General features: G+C 41.7%; 1 protein-coding gene across 2 annotated transcripts in view; it reads right to left on the reverse strand.

Annotated features, from left to right (window-relative positions):
• INO80 (INO80 complex ATPase subunit) overlaps positions 1-23150 on the reverse strand; it is a 133787-nt gene that overhangs the window by 57390 nt on the left and 53247 nt on the right. For both annotated transcript variants that reach the window (XM_030559501.1, XM_030559500.1), the window contains 10 exons: positions 22962-23021; positions 22361-22503; positions 20505-20589; positions 19853-19970; positions 18717-18802; positions 15420-15587; positions 14841-14974; positions 12305-12372; positions 10505-10598; positions 8570-8747 (listed from right to left, as the gene is read on the reverse strand). In XM_030559501.1, coding sequence (XP_030415361.1) covers positions 8570-8747; positions 10505-10598; positions 12305-12372; positions 14841-14974; positions 15420-15587; positions 18717-18802; positions 19853-19970; positions 20505-20589; positions 22361-22503; positions 22962-23021 — 1134 coding nt within the window. The remainder of the gene's footprint in view (positions 1-8569; positions 8748-10504; positions 10599-12304; positions 12373-14840; positions 14975-15419; positions 15588-18716; positions 18803-19852; positions 19971-20504; positions 20590-22360; positions 22504-22961; positions 23022-23150) is intronic.

Consider the following 23150-nt stretch of genomic DNA (forward strand, 5'->3'; position numbering starts at 1 on the left):
TTTATCCCCGTGTCAGAAAGAATGATAATGAACAATCAAATAATTTCCTTGGGAACAGGGATCTTTACATAGCTACTGTAATGCTAGTGCACAGAATTCTCAGTACCTCCATTTTCAATTAGAAAGGGAGACTCTGCCCAGCTGCCACTTTTCCCCCTCTTTTCTGGAATTGGAGACACAGTTTTGCCTCCTCAGCACTTTTTCACCTTAGCTTTTAATGGCAGGAAAGCAAATACATATTCCAGTAAGGATGACCCTCCCTCACACTACTCTAAGGCCATGTCCACACTACAGAGTAAAATCAAAATTATTAAAATCGATTTTATAAAACAGATTTTATAAAATCGATTTTACGTGTCCACACTAGGGCACATTACTTCGGTGGTGTGCGTCCATGGTCCCAGGCTACCATCGATTCCCGAAGCGGTGCACTCTGGGTAGCTCAGTAAAAGAATGGGACCAATAACTTCGATTTCCGTCCACATTAACCCTAAATCGATTTAGTAATATCGATTTTAGGGTTACTCCTTTCGTTTAGCTGGAGTACAGAAATCGATTTTAAAGACCCCTTAAAATCGATTTTAAGTGCCTTGTAGTGTGGACGGGTACAGCGTTAAATCGATTTAACGCTGTTTAAATCGATTTAATGCTGTAGTGTGGACCTGGCCTAAGGCACAGCCGACGTGGATAGAAAGAACCTTAGCAGTAGAGAGCACTAGAAGGACATCAGAGATGAACAGATTGTTATATTTCTGTTATTTACATCCCTTTTCTAATCCTTTTTCCTCTTTCCATGCAAAATTGCTCTTGAATTTATCTTTGGTGGCCTGAGGGTGCTGGCACTTTGGGTGTATATCCCACTGCCAGAACTGTGATGCTCACATAGTGGCAGATCCCTCATTTTAAACACAGGATACTTTTGGTATCATGTAAGTAGATGGATCCAAAATTGTGGGGTTTGGGATGCACTGCAGTTTAAAGAAAGGAAAGCCATTCAATATGCTCTGCTCCTCGAGGAAAACAATGAAAAACCATCTGCTTCAGAACAATTTTGCTTGCTTATATTAGTTTGTGTCCCGCTTTCCCTTTGTCTTTATTGCCATACATATTGTTATCAAAATATGAACTATGTGATCTAGAGACTAATCCACCCCTGCTGCTTACTCTGTATCTGAACTTGTAATCTTCTGATCACAATTAGTTGCTGTGGGATAATTATGTCCAAAATGGGAGATAATTTGCGGGAGACACTAGCAGCAGGAGCAGATGAACTAAGGAACATCTCTTATTTTCATAGAATCAAAGGATTTGTTGTAGGGAGTCAGACCCCTAGTTCATTAAGCTACGTAAGTAGCAACCATTACCTGAAGATTCAGAAAAAGATAACTCATAACATACACATCCCATAATGCCTCTAAATCAATTGTGTGATAGTTAGAGGGAGAAATTTCTTTCTGATCCATAGATGTATGCTCTGTAATTAAAACTGAAGGGAAAAATCTGACACCAACAGAAATGTTTCTAGATGGTTCTGCAGAACTTCCATGAGACATGAATAGGTCTTTAGCTGGATTCTGCCACTTTACAGTCCAAGCAAACACAAGAGGTAGATACTGTAGTTGAAAATTTACCTTAGCTGCAAGACAAAAAAAATATTCTCATGGCTCATAACTTAAAACTCTCAAAAACAATGGAGGTAACTGCCTTCATGGTCAATCTATGCTAGTAGCCCTGCTGTCATCATATATCTCCAAGTACACTCAGTCAGCCCCAGCTGTGAAAGCAGTGTTGCAGCTGCTGTCAGTCTAGCTCCAGGCCTTGGGCTGGCACCAAGCGAATTCATGCATCCTGACTGAATTCCTGCCCCTCAATCTGAGTCCAGATTGGATTGATTTTTCTTTTACATAATTTGTAGAGGGTCAGGAATTTCTCAGCAAGTTCTTTGACAGCAAGCACTGGAATATTGGCTGCAGCTCTGGCTGGTGCACGTTTTTGTTTTTTACTTCCTAGAGAGAGAGAGTTGGGGATGAGATAGTGTGAAACTGGAATTTCTCTCTGTGCAAAGCCTGGAGTGTAGGATACTATGTTGCAACAATTAACTAAAAAAAGTTTAATTCCACTGATACACACTTTCCTGAGGACATCTTTACTGTTTGATTCTCCTTTGGGCACTGATATAAAAAAGCAAGCCATGTTGGCTTCAGCCCAGTTAGAAACAGGAAAAAACAAAGGGAAGACTTCTAAGACCGTACCTCAAATAAGGAAAACCAAATTATATATTTTGTATGAATGTGCACAAAGAACATTAAGAGACTTAATACAGAGTCTACTTCTCCATGTTATCTGTACACAAATTATGAGCAAGTCACAAGAGAAGTGTCCCTGGCTGAATTCCATGACGTGCTGCCATTAAATATTCATGATTGGAGCAGGCAGTAGATATATCAGACACAGTGGAAAACTAACTTCTCATCAGATTCACATACATTGGAAGGAACTGAGTAAGGTTACAGGACAAGGCATAGATACAACTCTAGGATGGATCACATAGCCTCATGAAACCCATACTTCAGGACGGACACCCGCCATTTTAGATCCAGGTTTTGTTCACTGCTTTTCCGCTTATGCAAATATGAATACTAACCTTTTTAAGTACACACAACTATATTCATATTATGAACTGCTATCCTCTGCAAGGCAGTTTTTGAATAATCAATTGATCAACAACTGGAGGCTATTCAATTGTGTGGGCCACTGACTTTGGGCTGGCCACAATCAAGCCAAGAGTAAATAATATAGCTGAAACCTAAAAATTCAAGTGTACAGATTGATTACATAGGAGGCCCTACTCCCAACAGCATCTGATTTCTCTGGTACACAGAAATATGTTTATAGCCATATTAGTCCACTACATTATCTATATCAATTATATCGGTGTCAGCTGTATCTTTGTAAAAGTAACTGGTATTTCAGCTTATCTACAAAAAGGGTTACTTGCCCTGGCATGTACTGTCTTGTCACCCTTTACTGTGGTAGGCTTTCAAAGCCTCTAGGTTTTTATAAGGCACACAGTGAGAACCAGGGAGAGAGTTTCCCTCCTCTCCTTCTTGATAAGTGCAATGCAACTTCATGGTTTATGAGACTAGTACTACACATGCAGTCCATTGCAGGCTGTACAGGGTTCCAGAAAATTTACTTCAGCCAAACACCTGCACAGGAGTCTCACAGGAGAAGAGAAGACATTTCATCAAACCAGATATGGAATCAAGGTCTAAACTCCAGCACAGCCAGAGTTAATCAGCGCATGCACATGGTTGCCCTGCTGTTTTTGTCTGACTGAAACTTAGATGGGCTTATTTTTGTTGGCTTTTCTGATAACGCTACAAAATATGACACACTAAGCCCAAGATTGGTATCCTACCTGTTACGCATCTTCAATTTCAACTTCCTCTTCAACTGAATTCTAGCGGTTTCCTTCCACACAGACATTGTCTCCTTTCTTGCTCCAGAATTCATTCAGAAAAAACAGACGTGCCCAAACAAGATCCCAGTGCTTCAGAAAAGGTCTCTCTCCCTGCAGATAAGCTAGGTGCTACCATCTTTGATCTGTCTTTTGTGACTTGATTCTTCATTTTAGCACGGGCTCAATTATCATAACCCAAAGTACACTGTACATTTCCAAAAGTTGATATCATTTTTAATCATAGAGAGAGACATTCACTCCTCCGAAAAAAGGCAGGAAAGAAACTGACTTTGCATTGCGCACTAATAGTGAACAGATCTGGGCTCCATTTGATCAGCCAAAGAAGGCCAATTCCAGAGTTGAAAGACATACCACTGAGGATAGTTAACTACCAAGCCCTAGACATTTAAGATTCAGACACTGTTAGGTTGAGATCTCTGTACATCCCAAAGGCTGCAGCAGCAGCATATGAGAGCCAGGACCCAAGCCATAATGGGCTTTGCACCTTAGAACTACAAACTATAGTAACTCTACACTTAAAGTCATCCTAGTTAACGCTGTTTCGTCGTTACGTTGCTGATCATTTAGAGACCATTTGTTTAAAGTTGCGCAATGCTCCCTTACCACATTGTCTGACAGCTGCCTGCTTTGTCCACAGCTTGCAGAAAGAGCAGTCCATTGCAGCTAGCTGGTGGGGGCTTGGAACCAGTGCGGACCAGCAACCCCCCTATCAGCTCCCTGCTCCCCTAAGTTCCCTGTGCAGCAGCCGCCCAGCAGGCTAGCAATTGCTGGCAGTTCAGCTGTCCCTCCCCCCACTGCCATGTGCTGCTCCTGCCCTCTGCCTTGGAGCTGCTCCCAGGAGCTTCCTGCTTGCTGAGCAGGGAGGGGAAGAGGGAGAGGGGGGCTAATGTCAGGGTGTCCCCCTCCCCCTGCTCCTGCCCCTGGCTTACCCCATCTCCATAGAGTGGGGGAAAGTAAGTATAAAAGTATTAAACAAACAATTTATATGGTGAAAAAAATTTCCCTGGAACCTAACACCTTCTATTTACATTAATTCTTGTGAGGAAATTGGATACGTTTAACATCGTTTCGCTTAAAGTTGCATTTTTCAGGAACATAACTACCATGTTAAGTGAGGAGTTACTGTAATTTCTTCTGGCTGTTTCTTAACTTTCTTCACTCTTTCGTCCCCTTTGGAATACTTTAGATTCTGTAGGATCTGTCTGCTCTCTCACCTTACCCAACACTACAGCTCCCAGGGTTTATGTGCCATCATCTATGTGGTAATTCCATTGACCCACAACCTGCAGCTCCCGAGACTTGTGCAGTTACTCTGCTTAGCTTTCAATATATTTTATCCCATGTCTCCTGAGCTCATGTGCAGAATCCACTTCTGGCAACTCACCACCCAAGTTGTCTTGCTCTAAGGACATTTGTGAGATTCTATATCAGGGGTCGGCAACCTTTCAGCAGTGGTGTGCTGAGTCTTCGTTTATTCACTCTAATTTAAGGTTTCGTGTGCCAATAATACATTTTAAGAAGGTCTCTTTCTATAAGTCTATAATATATAACTAAACTATTGTTTTATGTAAAGTAAATAATGTTTTAAAATGTTTAAGAAACTTAATTTAAAATTAAATTAAAATGCAGAGCTCCCAGACTGGTGGCCAGGACCCAGGCAGTGTGAGTGCCACTGAAAATCAGCTCGCGTGTCATCTTCGGCACACATGCCATAGGTTGCCTACCCCTGTTCTACATAAACTCATAGCCCTTTCATTTTCTCTGGCTTCTATAGCCCTTGGACTTGAAAGTACAAGTATCAATCAACATTCAGCACATTTTGCTCTTGAGCATGACTGGCTTCTCATTTGGCTAGTTATGAGAAAACAAAATTCTTGTATGGAATGCCAAAAAGCAAAACTTGGTCCTGTGACAGCATCTGCAAGCTTAAGAGGGTGAGGGAAGAAAGGTTGACGGCTACAAAATTTTGGAACTCAATTTTTGCATTAAATCCACCAGGAACTCAGTTTATATTTAATATAAAGTAAAACACATTCAGCAGCTGTTATCTAGAAATGCAAAGATAAGGCAAAGAACAATTTTAAGGATCACAAGCTATGCAGTGGTTCAAGCTAAGGACAGAAAGCCAGGGAAAGCTTTGGCTTAAAGACATGAACTGTGATCTGATTAACTATATGGTTCCGGGTTTGGAGAACCTGGTCTAGCTGAAAAGTTGGATAAAACTGGAACCTCACAAAGAGGCTGCAGCTGATCTGTCCCGAGTAATTACAAAAATAGAACACCCAATATGACTGCACCATAAAACCTATTAACACTGACTTCATTACAGGATTGAAATGTCACCCTAACTAATCAAAGAAAATATTCATAGGAAGAAGTGAGAAAGAAAAAACTCAAGAGTAAGAACAAACCAGAACAGCAGTTAAGTGTTTAGCAGTTAAGTAAAAAGAGTGGAGTTGATGATCCGACAGACAGACCTTTTCACTCTCCAACCACTCTGATCCTATGTCAATACCATCAATCAGGTCATGAAGAAGCTTGTCCAGGTAAGTAAAGAAAGCACATTTGACTGGTTAGTGCTCCCTAATAGCAGATTGATTGTGGTGCACAGAATGCATACCAGTTATGAATGAGAGCCCATCCAGCAGAACAAAGGAGAGTCCAACTCACTCAGTAAGGCAAAGATCTATCAGACTGCCCAATGTCTTCAGTAAGAACCATCAGTTTCCCCTACTGACATCTTCCACTGTCTGAAAAGAGTACATTTCTGACCTGTCCTCTCCAGAAATGCAGCACTTCATCTAACGCCAGCCCTAAGACTCAAAAAATTGTGAGTTGGATTAAAAACCATGATTGATACACACACACACACAAAATTTGTGGTTCTTTTTATTTGCCTCATGGGTTTTGAGGGAGAGATTTCCAAAGGCACAAAGGGGTCACATGCTCAACTCTCACAGACTTCTAGTGAAAAATGGGCAAGTAGCTCCCCTTTGTGCCTTTGAAAATCTCCCCTGAGCCACTTGGATTTTTCAAGATTTTCTCCACAGCCAAGGGAGCTAGAAATTTACATATTTTAAAATAAAGCTATGGCCTTAAGAAAAAAGACAGCTTATACTGTGAGACTTGTGATAACGTGTCGAGAATTGGCAACACTTGCACTTACAACACTCTGGTATCCACCCCAGCTCCCTTTACATATTATTCCAGTCACTGAGTCCACAGATGCTTGCAATAGTTAAAGTTTGAAAAAACAACAGGGAGAGTTTATAAATCACATAGGCACTTGGCATCTTCCTCACAAAAAGAGCAGTAACTCTGTTTTAAAGAACCACTCCCTCCCACACAGCACATGGCTCCAGCACATCCTATGTTTTTCCTGCCCTCCCTCACACAAAAATTTTTGTCTTACCTAGTCCTACAACCCAAAAGAGATTTGGAGGTAATCATCAAATATTACAGAATAAGGTACATTCCCTTCCATAAATTCACACATGAACCACTTTAACCCCCTTCTCCCCCCAAAAATTATTTACATGGAAGTGAATAAGTGAAAATCCAGATACAAAATATTTAGGGCTAGATTCACACTTGCCAAACTGTACTCAAGACTGGAAGGAGATGGGGGGGGGGCACAGATGGTATTAAACCACCTCAGTATTTCCCTAATTGTGGGATTGGCAAGCAGGTACTAGTCCATGTGTAAGACAGAACAGGCCTAAACCGGCTCTACCTTATGCCAGACGCTTATGGTCCTAAGGGGCGGTTACAGCAGCTATGGATCAGGCAGTTGTAACAGCTTCCTGGCCATGACCCTTATGCTAGGACTGGGAAGGGGTAGGGGCATAGCAGCCATTATGTTGACCTTTTATCACATGGGGATTCACCTGTGCCGAGATAATCCCCAAGTAGCTATTTAAAACTAGTTTTTGGCACAAAGCAGATTTAAATGGCCAGAAAATCTGAAATTTAATCAAAAGCTAGTGCCAGGCACATGGGCTCAAATTACTGATCTGAATTGCTGCATAGATTGCCTGCGCTATTGTTGATGAGGCTGTATTACGCAATACTGCACCACATTGTAGCACACAGGCAGAATCAGGCCAGCGATATCACTACAATACTAACCACAAAGCACATGAGAATAAATAAATACATCTTGTGGCCACTATGTGTTAGACATTTCAGGTGCAGCCTGGTCTGTTGTATTAGTACTAGAACTAGTACTTCATTACATGTAAGAGATACAGCTTACGAACAATATCAGGCCTCTCTAATCCCCCAGATCAGCAGCATGGCCACTCTTCTCTGCGAGTGACCTGCATCTCACTAGCATCATGGTTTTCCATTCTCAGTCTACAGCTTGGGGACAGCATCATATAATACGTAACAAACATGGGCTGAGGAACAGCGATGCACATCCTACTAGGCTGCGTTGTGCTGTTTCTTTTCCCTCAAGTCTCCCTCTCACACCCTGCCCCACGCACAAACACTTTGATTTTCTTCAACCGCCATTTTTGTCGCTGAGTGCAAAAAAGATACCCTCTGGTCAATGGAGGAGTATAGCATGCAAAAGGGTTACTAAAATGTGCCTATTTATTTATTATGCTCCCATTCCCTGGGTACATTACATACTTTAAAAACAAAACATGAACTGTGAGGCCTGCACTGGCTGCAGTAGCCTCTCTTAACCCCTTTCCCCACAAATTAGCTATCCCTAATGAGCAGATCAAGATCAAGCAAAAACTTGGCTGAAGAGGTGAGTCTCACACTGGGCAATAAAACTCAGCTAACCTGCACGCTGGTACACATATATATTTATTTAATTATTAATAATCACTACATATGGTATATAAAAATATGTAGAAAGACTAAAGTCCACTTTAAGTATCTTAATTTTTCTTAGGGAGTGGTGTAAAATTAACTAAGTCACATTGCACCTATCATAAAAGGAAGCTTATTTCCATGTCTATCCTTCCATGTGTTTTAGAAGAAGGATGGAAGGGTTCTCCCTGTTTCCCCTTCACTACAGCCTGCTAGTATTTGAGAATGAAGGATCTGCATGTCTTTGACAATCTTCCTTACCTGCAGAAAAGTGCAGCTGTGCAGGTTGGGAAGAGAGAGTGGAAAATTGACTCCCAGCAAGAAATCTTTATTCCCCAGACACTGAGTCCTCTGTGGGTGCTCCCCTTTTGGATCTGTCCAGGAGCGCAAGTGATGGAGCCTGTAGGAGGCTTTCAGAGACAGGAAAAGAGCTAACCATCTGAAATAAACAACAGTAAACGGACTTATTCACTGCTCTGTGGAAGGGGCTTAAATAGATACAGCAGGTCTCTGGTGGGCATGTCTTATTCCTTTAACATTTTGTTTTTACAGTATTTTGGCTTTGGGGAAAACATGATCTTTTCCCCCAATCCACTTTCCAATTTAACTATTTCTCATTTTCACTAGTACCTTTCTCTGACTTCTCCACAAGCACCTGCATATATAGATACTTGTGGTAAGAACAATGCACAGAGCTATACAAAGATCTACGTGAATGTTGTCACTTTAGGAGACACATTACTGAATCACAGAACAGAAGTGAATGGTCCAATAAGCTCAATCATGAAAACCTACAACACTTGCATATTATCCTGGCAAGATATCTATACTGCATTCATTTTTATGCTGAATTTTCTTTCAGTTAACAGCATGGTACTAATCTATTTTGCAAAAAATGCTCACTTCAAAATTTTAAGATTCAGAATTTTCATTTTAACACCCTCCCCCACAGTATTATATAACGTAAGCAGTCTTGGCAGGGTTTGATTTAAATTGATAGATGTCTATATAGATCAATTTCAGCTACCACACTGAAATTGACCAAAAAAAAATCCACCAGAAACAGCAGGAACGAGTGCAGCCCCTTGGCACCACACACCTGCAGAGATTGAATGTCACTGGCTCTTGGGCAGCACAGGAAACTCTGTGCAGCCCTGCTCTTTCACTCCCATGACCGGGGCTGCAGAGGGCTCCCTGCACTGCCAGAGGGCTGAAATAGGTGTACAGAAGGCTACCGTCCTGGCAGGCAGAGAAGAGACCTCCACCCAGGACTGCAAGGAGGAGAAGGAGAAGCCTCTAGACATGAAGGAGGCCAGCCTGCTGCTGAATGGCTCTGTCACTGGGCAGGAACCATTCACCAGCAGGCTCAAGCCCAAGTAGCCAGGAGCTTGTCCTCCTTCTCGGGGCCCTGGTCAGTGGGTCTCTGCTCTGCCTTGCCAGGATCACAGCCTCCTCAGCGTCTTGTGCCTGAAGGGATCAGGTGTCACCAGCCCAGCAGCCATGCAGAGAGCCCTCTGCAGCTCCACTGTCCCAGTCCCGCTGACTCAGTCAGCGGCCCAGAATGTGGGAGCCAACCCTTAGCAGGAACTGTTCAGCAGCAAGGTATCCCCACTCCCCACCAGGCTAGGGGCTCCTCATCCTCCTCTCAGCCCTGACTGGATGCCCTGGGCCCCTTGGTGTGTTGCACCACCCTGCTGTCAGTGCTGGGAAACTGCTGCAGCCCCACTATCTACTACAGTGGAGTCCACAGTGCAGATCCAGCACGGAGTCCTTCATGGTTAAAAGTCTATAAACCTGTAAGTGTGCCTTGGAGAATCATTTCATGTTGTGATTGGCACACATGGAAGGAAGGCAATAGTAACTGCAGTTCAAGTATGGCCAATATTATGGCCCAGAGTAATTCTCTATACATTTTAAAATAAACAAAGACAGAGGAGAAAAATTAATAAAAACAGAGAAGTAGTGTGGTCTATGGAAGCCATTGCCCTGCTGTGACACCATGGTCAAATCTTTTCCTTCACACCCTTTGCCTGTCTTGTCTATTTAGAGTGTAAGCTCTTTGGGGCACAGACTGTCTTTCTCACTATGTGTTCTCACAAGAACATTCAATTTTATTACAGAAATACTTATTAAACTGCACATACTTTTCCTCCAAGTTTCTTTTTAAAATTAAATGAACAGAATTAATTTCCTCACCTGGCTAAATGTCCCTGATTCATGAAGTTTGCCATTTCTGCTGGAGAGACATCAATAAACCGGAGGAAAGAAAAGCAACTTTCTTCATTGGCACCTAGATCATAAATATATCAAAGTTAAGGCTGATATCTACAGGAGACAAGGAGCACACATGGACCAGTCCGGACGAATTCTGATCCCAAGGTTCTAGACATCCAAATGCCTTACTACAAAAAGAATGTGAAATGACAGAGGAGCTCCAAATGTAACCTATCCCTTTAGAGCAATGGTTCTCAAACATATTTGATCAGACCCCCCGCCCTTCTTTGTGTTTGTAGTAGTCTACATCCCTGCCCGGCTCCTGCCACACAAGTACATATGTGGATATATGCAGCGGTGGCGCTTCATTTGTCAGTTTGGGCTTCTTTGTTTTTCACTTGAGTTGCTTTCTTTTCCCTTGAGTTGCATGAATGAGCCAATGATTCATTGTAATAAAAGCAAAAGCAAAAAACTGTGATTACGGTCCATACTTACAATTAAACGTGCACATATCGTCGTAGCAAATGGATTAATGTACAGATGACAACAACTTTGTATAATGCTATGCAAGCTTACCAAATCAGTCAAAATGCACAGCACCATCTGAGGCCCTTATACGACTGTAGGAATCAGCTTTGCTAGTTATTCATTGCTATGGGTACAATGTGTGCAATAATTCCCCCCCTCCCCCCCCCAAGCTTGTCATGCCCCCAGAATACATTCCACACACCCTAGTTTGAGAACCTGGGCTTTAGAGGATGCTAAAGGGTTCACCCTGATTGCTATTCCCTGAATTCAAGTCACTGCTTCTGGGCCAGACAAGAGAAGGAATATTAAAGATGTAGGAAGGGGTACACTTATTTATTTTCATATTCTTAACATATTTAACTCTCCACCACCGTTACATTTTTCTATTCAGTTAATACAAAACAGATAATCTCTCTCTGAAGATTTATCAAGCCAAAACTAATGGACAGTTAAAGAGCAGCCCACAAGATATGAAGAAGAGCTGTACAGACAGCACTCAATCACCCATGAAGCCCAAATCCCTGAAGCTACGCAAAGTCCTTCTGACTTCAATGAAACGCCACATAGATTAAGGGGTCCATACTAACAGATCTTGATGCAGGAATAGAGCCTTAAGTGTGCTCCTGCTCCTCTTCCAAAATCTACCCTCTCTTTTGGCAAGTTAATTACCAGGTTCTCTCTTACTAGCATAGTTAGTAATAGCAATTTTAAATGGAATAGTATATCAAACGTACAAAGATTGTTTAGTTTTCTGTTCAGCTGGTCACTAATTTGGATGCAGCAGTCTCTCAGTTTAATTCAGGTTCATGTCCATTCTCCAACTGGTCCACAGGAAAGAGGAACATGTAGTTTGGTGTACTATAGAAACTGCACTAATATGCTCCTGAGGTTTCACTAGCTTGAATCTACGAAGAATTCACAGACCTCAAACTAGTGTACAAAAACCATATTAAATTCTTTTAAACTGGACTAAAAGGGCAAGAGATAAGAGCAGGAGAACGCTGAGGCTAAACAGAGCTCTTTTAGATCATCCTTCTACCTTGCCTCTTATTAATCAACAGAAATAAGCTTGTTAACTTCATGTCAAGTGCCAAGGTTGAAAGGTTCTAATGAATTGTGACCAGAGAGGCACAGAATCTATAGTCCCAGGGAGAAGTTAATCTACACCAATTCTCCCTCCAAACAAGACAGCTTGCAACATCATACTGAAGTGTGCTAGCCACCTTAACTGCTTCCCCAGGAAAGTAAACCTACCCTTCCTATGGAAGAGAGACTGCTGGATGTGGTCCGGAGCGAATGGCGAAAGTAAAACCCGTAACCACCTGAAAATGAACAGAACAAAATAAAAAATAAGAAAGTGTTAATTTAGTTCAATTTCAATCAAGAAGTCAGAAGTACTGAGTTCTGACCCCAAACTACAGAGTGACTTTCAGTCACAGTATCACAGCTTTACTCTCCTCTTGCTGTCGAGGAGTCTACAGAATTTGGTTTTTCATGTTAAGAAACCTGATACTCCAGTTTTTCAGTATTGCATGACAATGAATTAATGAAAAGCAGCAGCCACAATGTATTTTACTTAATTTAACCATGAGTCAGAACATCATTCCTGGATTGCTTTTCATATTGGGAAAGAGTGCCAATCCTATCCTTTAATATTAAATAATGGTTAATGTGATCCACTGCTCTGTGCATTTCTTATGATTGAATGAGATAAAGCTTAAGCAGGCATTCCCATAAACAGAGCAACCAGCAGACTGTACTCAAACAGCTCTTTTCCATCCACTGTAAGCTATTACTAGCTGTGAAGGCACTGGAAGATGCTCACAACTTATCATGTTACACCTAATCAACACTGATAGCTTCCTTACATATGAAAAGCCACTCGAGGGAAACCAGGTTCCTCCAGTATTCTAACTGAAGCTTAATTCCATTACACATGATCAGCAGAAAAAGGAGAGAGTATAAATTGCTTTGTCTTACTTTTCCTGAGGGCTTGTCTACACTTACAGCACTATAGAGGTGCAGCTCCGCTTAGTGAAGACGCTACCTACATGCCGACGGGTCTTTCGTTGGCATAAGTACTCCACCTCCCCAAGAAACAGTAGTTATGTCGACAGGAGAACTTCTCCCATTGACATAGGGCTGTGTACACTGGGGGTTACATTGGAATAGCTATGTTGGATTTTCCATACCCGAGTGATGTAGTTATACAGATGTAAGTTTGTAGTGTAGACCAGTGCTGACTTGCTTGTTTGTTAGAGGATTATTTGATGACTATGGCTCTGCTATGAGAGAACGCTGAATATTGGGTGTGTAACAGCTAAATAAAATGAAAGAAAACAGGGAAGCCATCACTTGGCTAGCACTATTTAAAAACCTCAGGGAATGGGGTCAATCAGAACTTATAGATTCATACAGATTACAAGACCACAAGGGATAACTGATCGTCTAGTCTGACATCCTGTATAACACAGACCATATAACTTCCTTGAAATATTTCCTGTTTGAACTAAAGCACATTTTAGAAAAACATCCAATCTTGATTTTAAAATTGCCTGTGATGGAGAATCCACACAACTCTTGTTAAATTGTTCCAAAGATTAATTATCTTCATGGTTAAAAATGTACGCCTTATAGCTATGACTTCGTCCAGCTTCAGCTTCCAGCCATCAGTTTTTGTTATACCTTTGTTTATTAGACCAAAGAGCCTTTTATCAAGTATTTGTTCCTCACATGGGAACTTATAAACTGTGATTAAACCTACCCCTTAACCTTCTCTTTGTTAAGCTGACTATCACTATGAGGCATGTTTTCCACTCCTTTGATCATTCTCATAGCTCTTCATTGAACTCTCTTCAATATATCAACATTCTTCTTGACGTGTGGACACGAGAACTGGACACACTATTCCAGAGGCAACACCCAGTGCCAAATGCAGAGGTAAAATAACTTTCTTATTCCTACTTGAGATTTCCTTGTTTACACATCCACAGATTGCATCAACCCTACTGGTCACAGCATCACACTGGGAGCTCATGTTCAACTGATTATCCACCATAACTCCCAAGTCATTTACAAAGCTACAGTTAAGTCTAAATAACATTATAAAAACACTGTAAAGTACTTGAACAGTTTCACTTGTCATCTAGTAGCAGGTGCCACAAGAAGCAGGTGGGCTGCAAATTGGTAGGGACAGAGTGCTGTGGACACCACACACAACCCATATGGGGAAAAATTGTCTCACACTAGTCTTTAGTGACTGCTCATGCATCCATCTCTCTAAAGGCGTTAAATGGCCCCAGAGGGAGCTGCAACTAGCCCTCCTCAGCAAGGAAGATAGGACAATAAGGGGAGTTCTGAAGGTAATTGGAGGACCCCCCCCAAAAAACCCACCAAAGGTAGATCTTACAGCACCTCCCCAAAATAACAGTGCATAAAATGCAAAGACATGCCATAACAGACAGGAGTATGCTAACACATGCTTTATAATACAAATACCCACATCCATGCATGGATGTATCCCCCTAGCAAGAGAGTGAGAGAAAAAGATATACAACTCAATCAGCCCTATCAGCAAAATTTCAATGTTGTGTAGGCTACTGACTATTTCAGTCTCTGGCTAAAAGCTTTACCAGCCCCATTTTGTCTAAAATCAACATTTTGGGAGATTGACTGACTGACGAACCCCATAAAACCCTTGCAGAATCACAACAGCAGAAAAGAGGGAGACACTTGAAGAGACGAAATAAAAGGTACTGAATAAATTGATGGGAAGGTTGAATTGGCTTGCCTGTCTCGTGAGTGGTTAAAGACCCTGATCTGTCCATGACGGTAGATGAACTTTGAAATCTGGTATGGCTTTAGGGAGATGTGAAATGGAGACCAAGTTTCTTGTCGTTCAAACAGCTCTGGGTGATTACACACCTGGGTAAGAAAAGGGAGATGTCAGCTGCTTAGGTGGGGGAAAAAAATAGAAATCTAGTCATATGCATCATTTTCCAGCCCAATGTTTGGAAAAATTGCTCACTCAAATGATGGAACTTGTGAGCGCACAATGACAACTGTTTGATAGAGCATCCATCTTAGTTTAGGTACCAAATAATATAATTTCCTGACCATGTCACCCCTATTGCCTCTTCTTCCCCAGGTGAATGATTTCTTCAATGATGAATGGGGATCCAACTAGTACACACATGCACTGTACGGCAGGGGCTCTGCTTTATTGTATATTATAACTGCTGGTCTCAAGTTATACTGCATCAGGGCATAACTTAGGGCTGCATGCAATCAACCAGCACAGGTTAGGAAATATTTTTTGCTGTGGTGTTTCCAAGATGGCCGATGATTATATATTTTTTGCTGACCTTACCTTCCTGAACTGCATGACTAGATTCATGAGGCTACTAGTGGTATTCTGTGCTTGCTGGGTAGTGCCCATGGAGGACTGCAGTAGGTCATCAATAGAGATTTTGTTCTTTAGAGCTTGGTACAGCAGCTTCTGCCTGGTGGTCTGCTGGCAGTACATGAGAATCTCAATCTGCAAAACAGTTATGGGATTATAGTCTTAGTCTGTCCCTAAACAGAGCAATACTAGAACAAGATTCAGTAAATATAACCCTTGTAGGATCATATCATAGGAAAAGTACATAACTATCTGAGAAAAATACATAGGCAACTGCCATCATACCTGTAATTCAATGATCCAGGACCTGCCACAGAAAGCACTTCCTAATTGAGAACCCTGTCTTGGAAGGCTGCAAGGAATCAGGAGAGAAGCCAAGAACAGGAGGCGTGTGTGTGTGTGTGCGCGCGCGCGGAGGGGGTATTCAAAGGTATTTTAGGCACTTAAAGATGCAAATAGGCAACTAGTGGATTTTTAATGGTGCCTAGGCATGTAACTCCCATTGATTTGAGGTGCCTTTGAATATCCTGCTATGTGCCTATCTGCACCTTTAGGCACCTTTGAAAATGTGTCCCAGGGCCCGTATTATGGTAAAGTCATGTCACCAAGCAGGTGTTCTCAACCAGGGGTCACAAATCAGATGCCAATCATCATGATCACCCTGGCCATCCCATATTACCATATGAGGGGTGGTGTTCGGTATGGAAAAGGCTCTGTCAGAGCAAAGAAGAATCCCTTAAGCCCTTGTTTGCTTCATCAATGTCTCCAGCAAGTCCCTGTCACTCCCCCAGCTCTGACCCAGTGTGGAGAACATTCTGAGGAAGTGAGAGACATCATAGGGGAGAAGGAATGGGACCCATGGATCCAGACCTACACAGCTCCACCTGCCAATTCCATTTAGTAAAAGGAGGGTGCATGAACTCTGGAGAATACTGCAGCTCTGTAGTGGCTCCATTGCTACTTCATGGGATGGGGGAGACGAATTCCCTTCTGTGCTGAACTCCTTAACACGCAGCCTAGTTACTCTGGACGTGTACTGGGACCAGGATTAGTCCCTTAGTAAACTAAGGCTTGGCCGACATTAAGTAAGGGCAAACTAGCTACATCACTCATGGGTGTGAAAAATCCACTCTCCTGAAAAACATAGTTAAGCCAACCTAACGCCCAACGTAGACAGTGCTAGGTTAATGGAAGAATTCTTCTGTTGACCTAGCTATCAGCTCTCAGGGAAGTGGATTACCTACACCAATGGGAGAACGACTCCCATCGGCGTAGGTAGTGCCTATACTTGAAATGCTACAGCAGCTGCAGCATTTTAGGTGTAGACAAGACCTAAAAGTTGGTCTATACACAAACTTGCACCAAAATAACTAAATAAATTGTAACTGACGCCTTTTGTTATTTTGGTACAAGGCTGCGTGTGGATACTAGTTTCTGTTTAAGGCCACGTCCAGACTAGGAATTAAAATCGATTTTAGATACGCAACTTCAGCTACGAGAATAACGTAGCTGAAGTCGAATTTCTAAAATCGAGGTACTCACCAGTCTGGACGGCGCCGCATCGATGTCCGCGGCTCTCCGTGTCGATTCCGGAACTCCGTTCGGATTGATGGAGTTCCGGAATCGATGTAAGCGCGCTCGGGGATCGATACACCGCGTCCAGACTAGACGCGATATATCGATCCCCGAGCAATCGATTTTAACCCGCCGATGCCGCGGGTTAGTCTGGACGAGGGCTAAGAATGCACCATATCGACAGTTGGGTTTTTTGTTGTTTTTTTTTTTTTAAATGGACTGGCTATTCATATACAGTGCTGACTTATTTTCAGCTACTAAACTGCATTAAAAGAAACTAGAGACTATATCTAATAGTTCCCTGTGATGGGGTGTTCACCCCCACAAAAGGTTAAAATAGGACAATCAACCTTATCGGCGGCACCTGGAAGAGAGCAAGAGACTGATAAAGGCTAATTGATGACATTCTACTGGGAAGGAGCAGGCTCAGACAGCATAAAGGGATGAAGCTGAGAACAGAAGGGGGCTGTAGGGGAAGTAGTCTGAAGTCACTCCTTGGGTGAAGGAAGGTTTGTTTGGGGCTACAGAGTTTGGATTGATAGAAGTAGTCTACAGTCATGCTCTGGGGAAGGTAGTTTGGGCTGGTAAAAACTGTGATGGCAGAAGACAGAAAAGAGAAGTAGGAAGGAGTCCAGAGAAGCAGCAACAGATCCTGTGAGTAAGCAGACAGTAGTTACAGGACACATGGTGCTGGGGCTGGAACCCAGAATAGGGAGCAAACATGGAGAAAGGACATGGGGCCTGGCTTTGGACCAGAAAATTGTCTGGAATGGCATGCGGACAGCTGAGCCAGCAGCACTCTGTGATACCCTAGAAGGGGAGAGCTATATAGTGATCTGATTGGAGGGCCAAACCACAAATGAGGAGCACTGCGAGTCCTGGAGAATGAGAAGGGACACAGTGTGAACAACTGTTGGAAGGAGGGCACCAGATATGAATGGAGCTAATCACCTGACGTGTAGCACCCCAACAGTGAGTGAACCCCATTCCCTAATACCACTTTTCTATGCAGTCAATTGCTATAATTACCACAGTGATATTATGTAATTGGGAATGGTGGGATGGCATCCACAAGACAATCTCTGTATTTATATCGACACAATGGACAATTTTGAGAACCTCTGCTCTAAGGTGTATCAAATCACTGCAGTTTTACTTAGGAGCATTTTCAAAGGAAGATAGAGAGGTGGTAGGGAGACAGGCAACGAGGAAGGGAAATTACAGGGTATTAAAAACAAGGAATACTCAATTATTTTTTTTTTCATAAAGACATTAAGTAATTCTCATATCATTCAGAGGATCTTGCCTTTAGCGCTCTGTAGAGCTCTTGTTTCTTCTAGATATTTCAATGCTGTATTAGTCTCCTTCAGTTCATGTACTGACTTTTCCATTAGCTTACTCAGGTTTAAGGATTGTTTGTTTACAAATCTTTGGATTAATGGTTTTACTTGTAGAAGAGGTTGTCATTAATGGGCTCTTGTAAGTTCTCCAGTTAAATACAGGTGTGATCTAACAGGCATGTGCTAGCAAAAGTGAAAGGGATGTGAATGGGTGATGTTTTCTGACCTTTCAATCAGCTGTAGATAAACAGATCCACATATGAATTGATACGAACTAAAAACCTGAGAAGGGAAGCACTGAAAGTAAGCCAGATGAAGAGCTTGCTTTCCAAATTATTTTGTTTCACACCTTGTCTGACAGCTCATTTTCCACATCCTTCTTGATTCTTCTCAACATGAAAGGCTTCAGGATCATGTGCAAGCGGGACAGCTGGTCTGAAATGCCAGGGAGAAAACATGATTACTGACCCAATGGCCAGAAACTATACCATGTCCAGTTGCTTCTCAAACCCTTCTTGCATACCCAGTTCCCCTCAGGCATGTCACAGGACTGATCTGTCTTTGAGACAGGCTGATAACTCCATGGATCTCTAAATATCTCCATCAGGCAATGCATTTCTATAGCACAATATGTATTACAATCTGATGAGCAGAACTCTTTGGACATACATTTAGCATCTAATGTCTATTAAAAGGTGAGGATAATACTTGATCATGCAGCTCATTCAGTACTATTAGGATATACAGCTAGCCATCACTAACAGTTGGCTAATTTCTCCCAGAGTCAGAACTGAACCAACACAGTGCTAAAGAGCACTGTGCTATTGCAAATGTGCAGTCTTTTGGATGAGATGTAAAACCAAAGTTCAGACCCTTCATTGATAAATAAAGAACTTATGGCACTTTCCATAAAAGTAATGGTTTAACTTTGATATTCTGGCCCAATTCCAAATCATGTGGTTATATAGTTATATTCTGCCAACCAAAATTCCCCCCCCTCCCCAAGTTTGTTGTATATTGCGCTTCACTTTGCCTAAAATCTCTTGTGTAGCATTACTGAAATAAAATAGTTGTCTTTTTAGTAAAAAGATGGCTGCTATTCAGTGGTCAGTGGTACAATCTCTGTACCATACACATTGCCTATAAAACACTTAGGAGTCCTTCATGATAAATGCTATATAAATGTACAATATTTTAAATATTATTCTTCATTCATTTAGAATAGGTGAGGAAATGGAGGCAGCAAACATTAGGCAAATCTGATTCACTCTGAGTAGCTTTTCTTTCTATATAAGAAGCAATATGTCTCTATCTCTGACAAAATCGGTCCTGCAGAATTCCCAGACCGAACGACAATCAAAGCCATTTCACTCACTGCTCTGTAACAGAACGGGAGATTCCCCATATGCAACTGCTAGAGTTGAAGTGAATGGGCAGCTATAGCAGACGAATTAGAAACTGAGGCCTACTGTGCTTAGTACTCACTCTCATCAATGGCAGATTTATTCTCTGCATGGCTCTCTATGTCCTTAGAAAACCATTCGTTGAACTCCTCATGTGAATCAAACAGCGTTGGCATGATAAAGTGCAGCAGAGCCCAAAGCTATAAAGGAGTGGCAAAGAGACAGTGAATCAGTGAAAGCTATCCCCACTGTAGACAGGATGATCATGAATTTCAACCTATTGCAGAGCATTATGGTCCAAGTCCATCAAATGACAGTGTGATGTGCCAAGCTCAGGAGACTAAATTAGTGGTAGTCTCATCTTCCTTTCACAATGGACAGAAGCCAGATATGTGCAACTTTTCAAACCAGTGTCAGAGCGTGGTTCCAAGTAAAGAGCAATAACTTTACCATGCTGAAGAAAATGGCACAGAAGTCACATTTTCTCATCCCATGATTTAGGGATGACAGAGTATCAGCAACCTTCAATTGTATTTCTTCCCTAATGAGTAGGATATAGCCAAATTATCCCTTTTGAAGCGGATCTCAGTGATTTCCCACAGCGTGGTATGGAGACAAACTCCCAAGTATACACCTGAGCACATAGGAGTACCACAATTCTCTCACTATTTGTTATGTCTTTGGATAAATTACTCTTTTGAACAAAAATCAGTTCTTGCTGGCCTCCTGCTTACCTCAGCCATGGTGTTCTGGATGGGAGTCCCAGTCAACAAAAGTCGATTTCGGCATTGGAATTGTAGTAGGATTTTCCAGCGGACACTGACCAACAAAAAAGTTTTTTAAAAAATGAACTACAATAGAAACAGTAAGAAAGGAGAGCAATTACATATATATTTTAGAACCAACTGTTTTTCAGACACATTCTTGGAATGATTTTCTTTAAGAGGGCACTGGGTAATATTGACATGTACTCTCCCTTTGCCCCATTAGGAGATTTGGTTCTTATAGGAGGTCATAAAGAGATTAGCACTGTTTATCTTACATATAACAGGTGTATTTTTATTTACTTTGTAACATGTCAATGTTTGGCTACCAGTAAAGGCCAGTCACTAGAGTATTCATCCCCTAAGATAGCAAATAGGTATCCCAAGTAAATGGTGACATACACTTTTTGCACCGTTACAAAGTTAAATTTACAGCCAGTAAGTAAGGGGAGTTGAATTCTATGTTACAGTGCTCTTAGAATGAGAAATTCCTGAAGAGTGCTGAAGAGGGTAGCTCATATGAATGTGCATGAGCCTGGCTCTGGGGCTGTCAAACATTTAGAAAAGAAGCACAGAAATATATGAGTGACAATTTTGGGAGAAAAAGTTAGGAAGAAGCAATTAAAGAAGAAAAGACAATTAAAGAAATAAACAATAGACAGGAGCTGGGAACAGACAGGAACCAATATGGGCATCAACCTTATAATGAGGAAGCCTGGATATGGTTGCTGGGCTATATTGCAATCTGCAGGTTTTATGGGGCCCTGATTCCCAATTGGGGCCTTTAGGTGCTACTACAATACAAACAAATAATGCTGTATTTAACAGATATGTTAGCATTATATGGCTATTAATGAACATAGACCACTCAGTATTTAAGAATGTCTTTGCTGGTGGCTGAGGTCAAGGACTGTTACAAGTATTTCTCACCATTTTTTGCCTCAAACTCCTCCCCACCCCCACTTCTATCCTATGAAAGCAGCAAAGAATCCTGTGGCACCTTATAGACTAACAGACGTTTTGGAGCATGAGCTTTCGTGGGTGAATACCCACTTCCTCAGATGCATTTCACCCACGAAAGCTCATGCTCCAAAACGTCTGTTAGTCTATAAGGTGCCACAGGATTCTTTGCTGCTTTTATAGATCCAGACTAACACGGCTACCCCTCTGATACCTTCTATCCTATGGTTACTTTGTAATTACACTTGCATATTTTGTACATATGACCAAATACAAAGGCATTCAAATCCATGGAGATGGAACCATATAAACACCTCGCTTAGTACAGTCAGGTACTTAAAAAGGTAGCTTTTACTTATAAATGGTAACTTCCTTCCATCAAAAACTTCACATACAATAAGCTAAAAAATGTGAATACTAAGTTCCCCAAATGTATGCAGTTACGTGGACTGGGGTAGCAGCCTATTAGTTTAATTTTTGCACACAGTAGACTGTTGGGCTGAAGTGTTCAGCACTAACTTGATCTTTATTCCTTTTGGAAAGGGAAAGAACAGGGCTTTGCCCTCCTCCTAGTTGACATTAGAACATGTTAACCCTTCTTCAGCCAAAATGACTGTTATAACGGGACCTTGAGAGGGGGAAGGGAGAAACTGAGGTTCCCTGCTGGGTGCCTTAAAAACATGTGCATAATAGAATGCAATGCCATAAGGATTCTTTACTTTTCTGCTAGTTCCTAAGACAATTTAACCTTTCTTTCGAATTTTAACTCATCAACTCATGTATTCTTAGTGTTTCCCCACTCTTTTCTGTACCAACTCAAAAGATTCCTGAGCAAGAGAGGATTTTGTTTCTGCTACAAGTATTACCTGGAGCTACTCTTGAGTGCCTGTGCCTCATCCAGCACCATATACTGCCACTTCACTCGCTGGAAATACTTCACATCCTGGACCACCAGCTGATAACTAGTGATCACCACATGGAAAGGTGCATCCTGAGTGTACAACGTCTTCTATAACCACAAAAGAGAGAGACATATCTGGATCATGTAAACACAGTGGAATGAAGAGTTTATTCATCTCTACGGGGGTCTCATACTTCCATTCAATAATCTTCTATCACCATTATACTTTCCTTTCCCTTATTTGGAATCTTATTTTTTAAAAAATGAGCTGGGTTATTAAAGCAGCATAGCAATAATGCCTGACCCTGAAGTCCTCTTCTTTATTTGCAGAATGCAGTAGCTTTGACTGAATTCTAGAATGCCCTACATTGTTACACCCTATATTGTTACCCAGAACGGGGCAATCCTTTCACTTGATTTATATAAATTTAAAAAAAGGTGAAGCAGACGGGGATGAAGAATATAGAACTCTATATTTACTCATTCTTTTGCTTTGTAGAACATATCAGCAGTTTCTGTTTTACTCTGTACAAGCAGAAGTGAGGATGAAAGGACAGGGATGTTACCTGACTCCAGAATTTCCTGATCACTTTTCTGTCATGGGGATTTCCCCAATATGGTAGCACCTAGAACAAGTACAAAAAAGTTATTTTCAAATATTGATATACCTGAACTAAAACTATAAATGTCATGTTCTCCATAGTAAAACAAAATAAACCTCAGAAAGTGGCACATCTCACCACCAAAACCACCAA

Source organism: Gopherus evgoodei, chromosome 4, assembly GCF_007399415.2.
Source record: "Gopherus evgoodei ecotype Sinaloan lineage chromosome 4, rGopEvg1_v1.p, whole genome shotgun sequence".
Classification (NCBI taxonomy): Eukaryota; Metazoa; Chordata; order Testudines; family Testudinidae; genus Gopherus; species Gopherus evgoodei.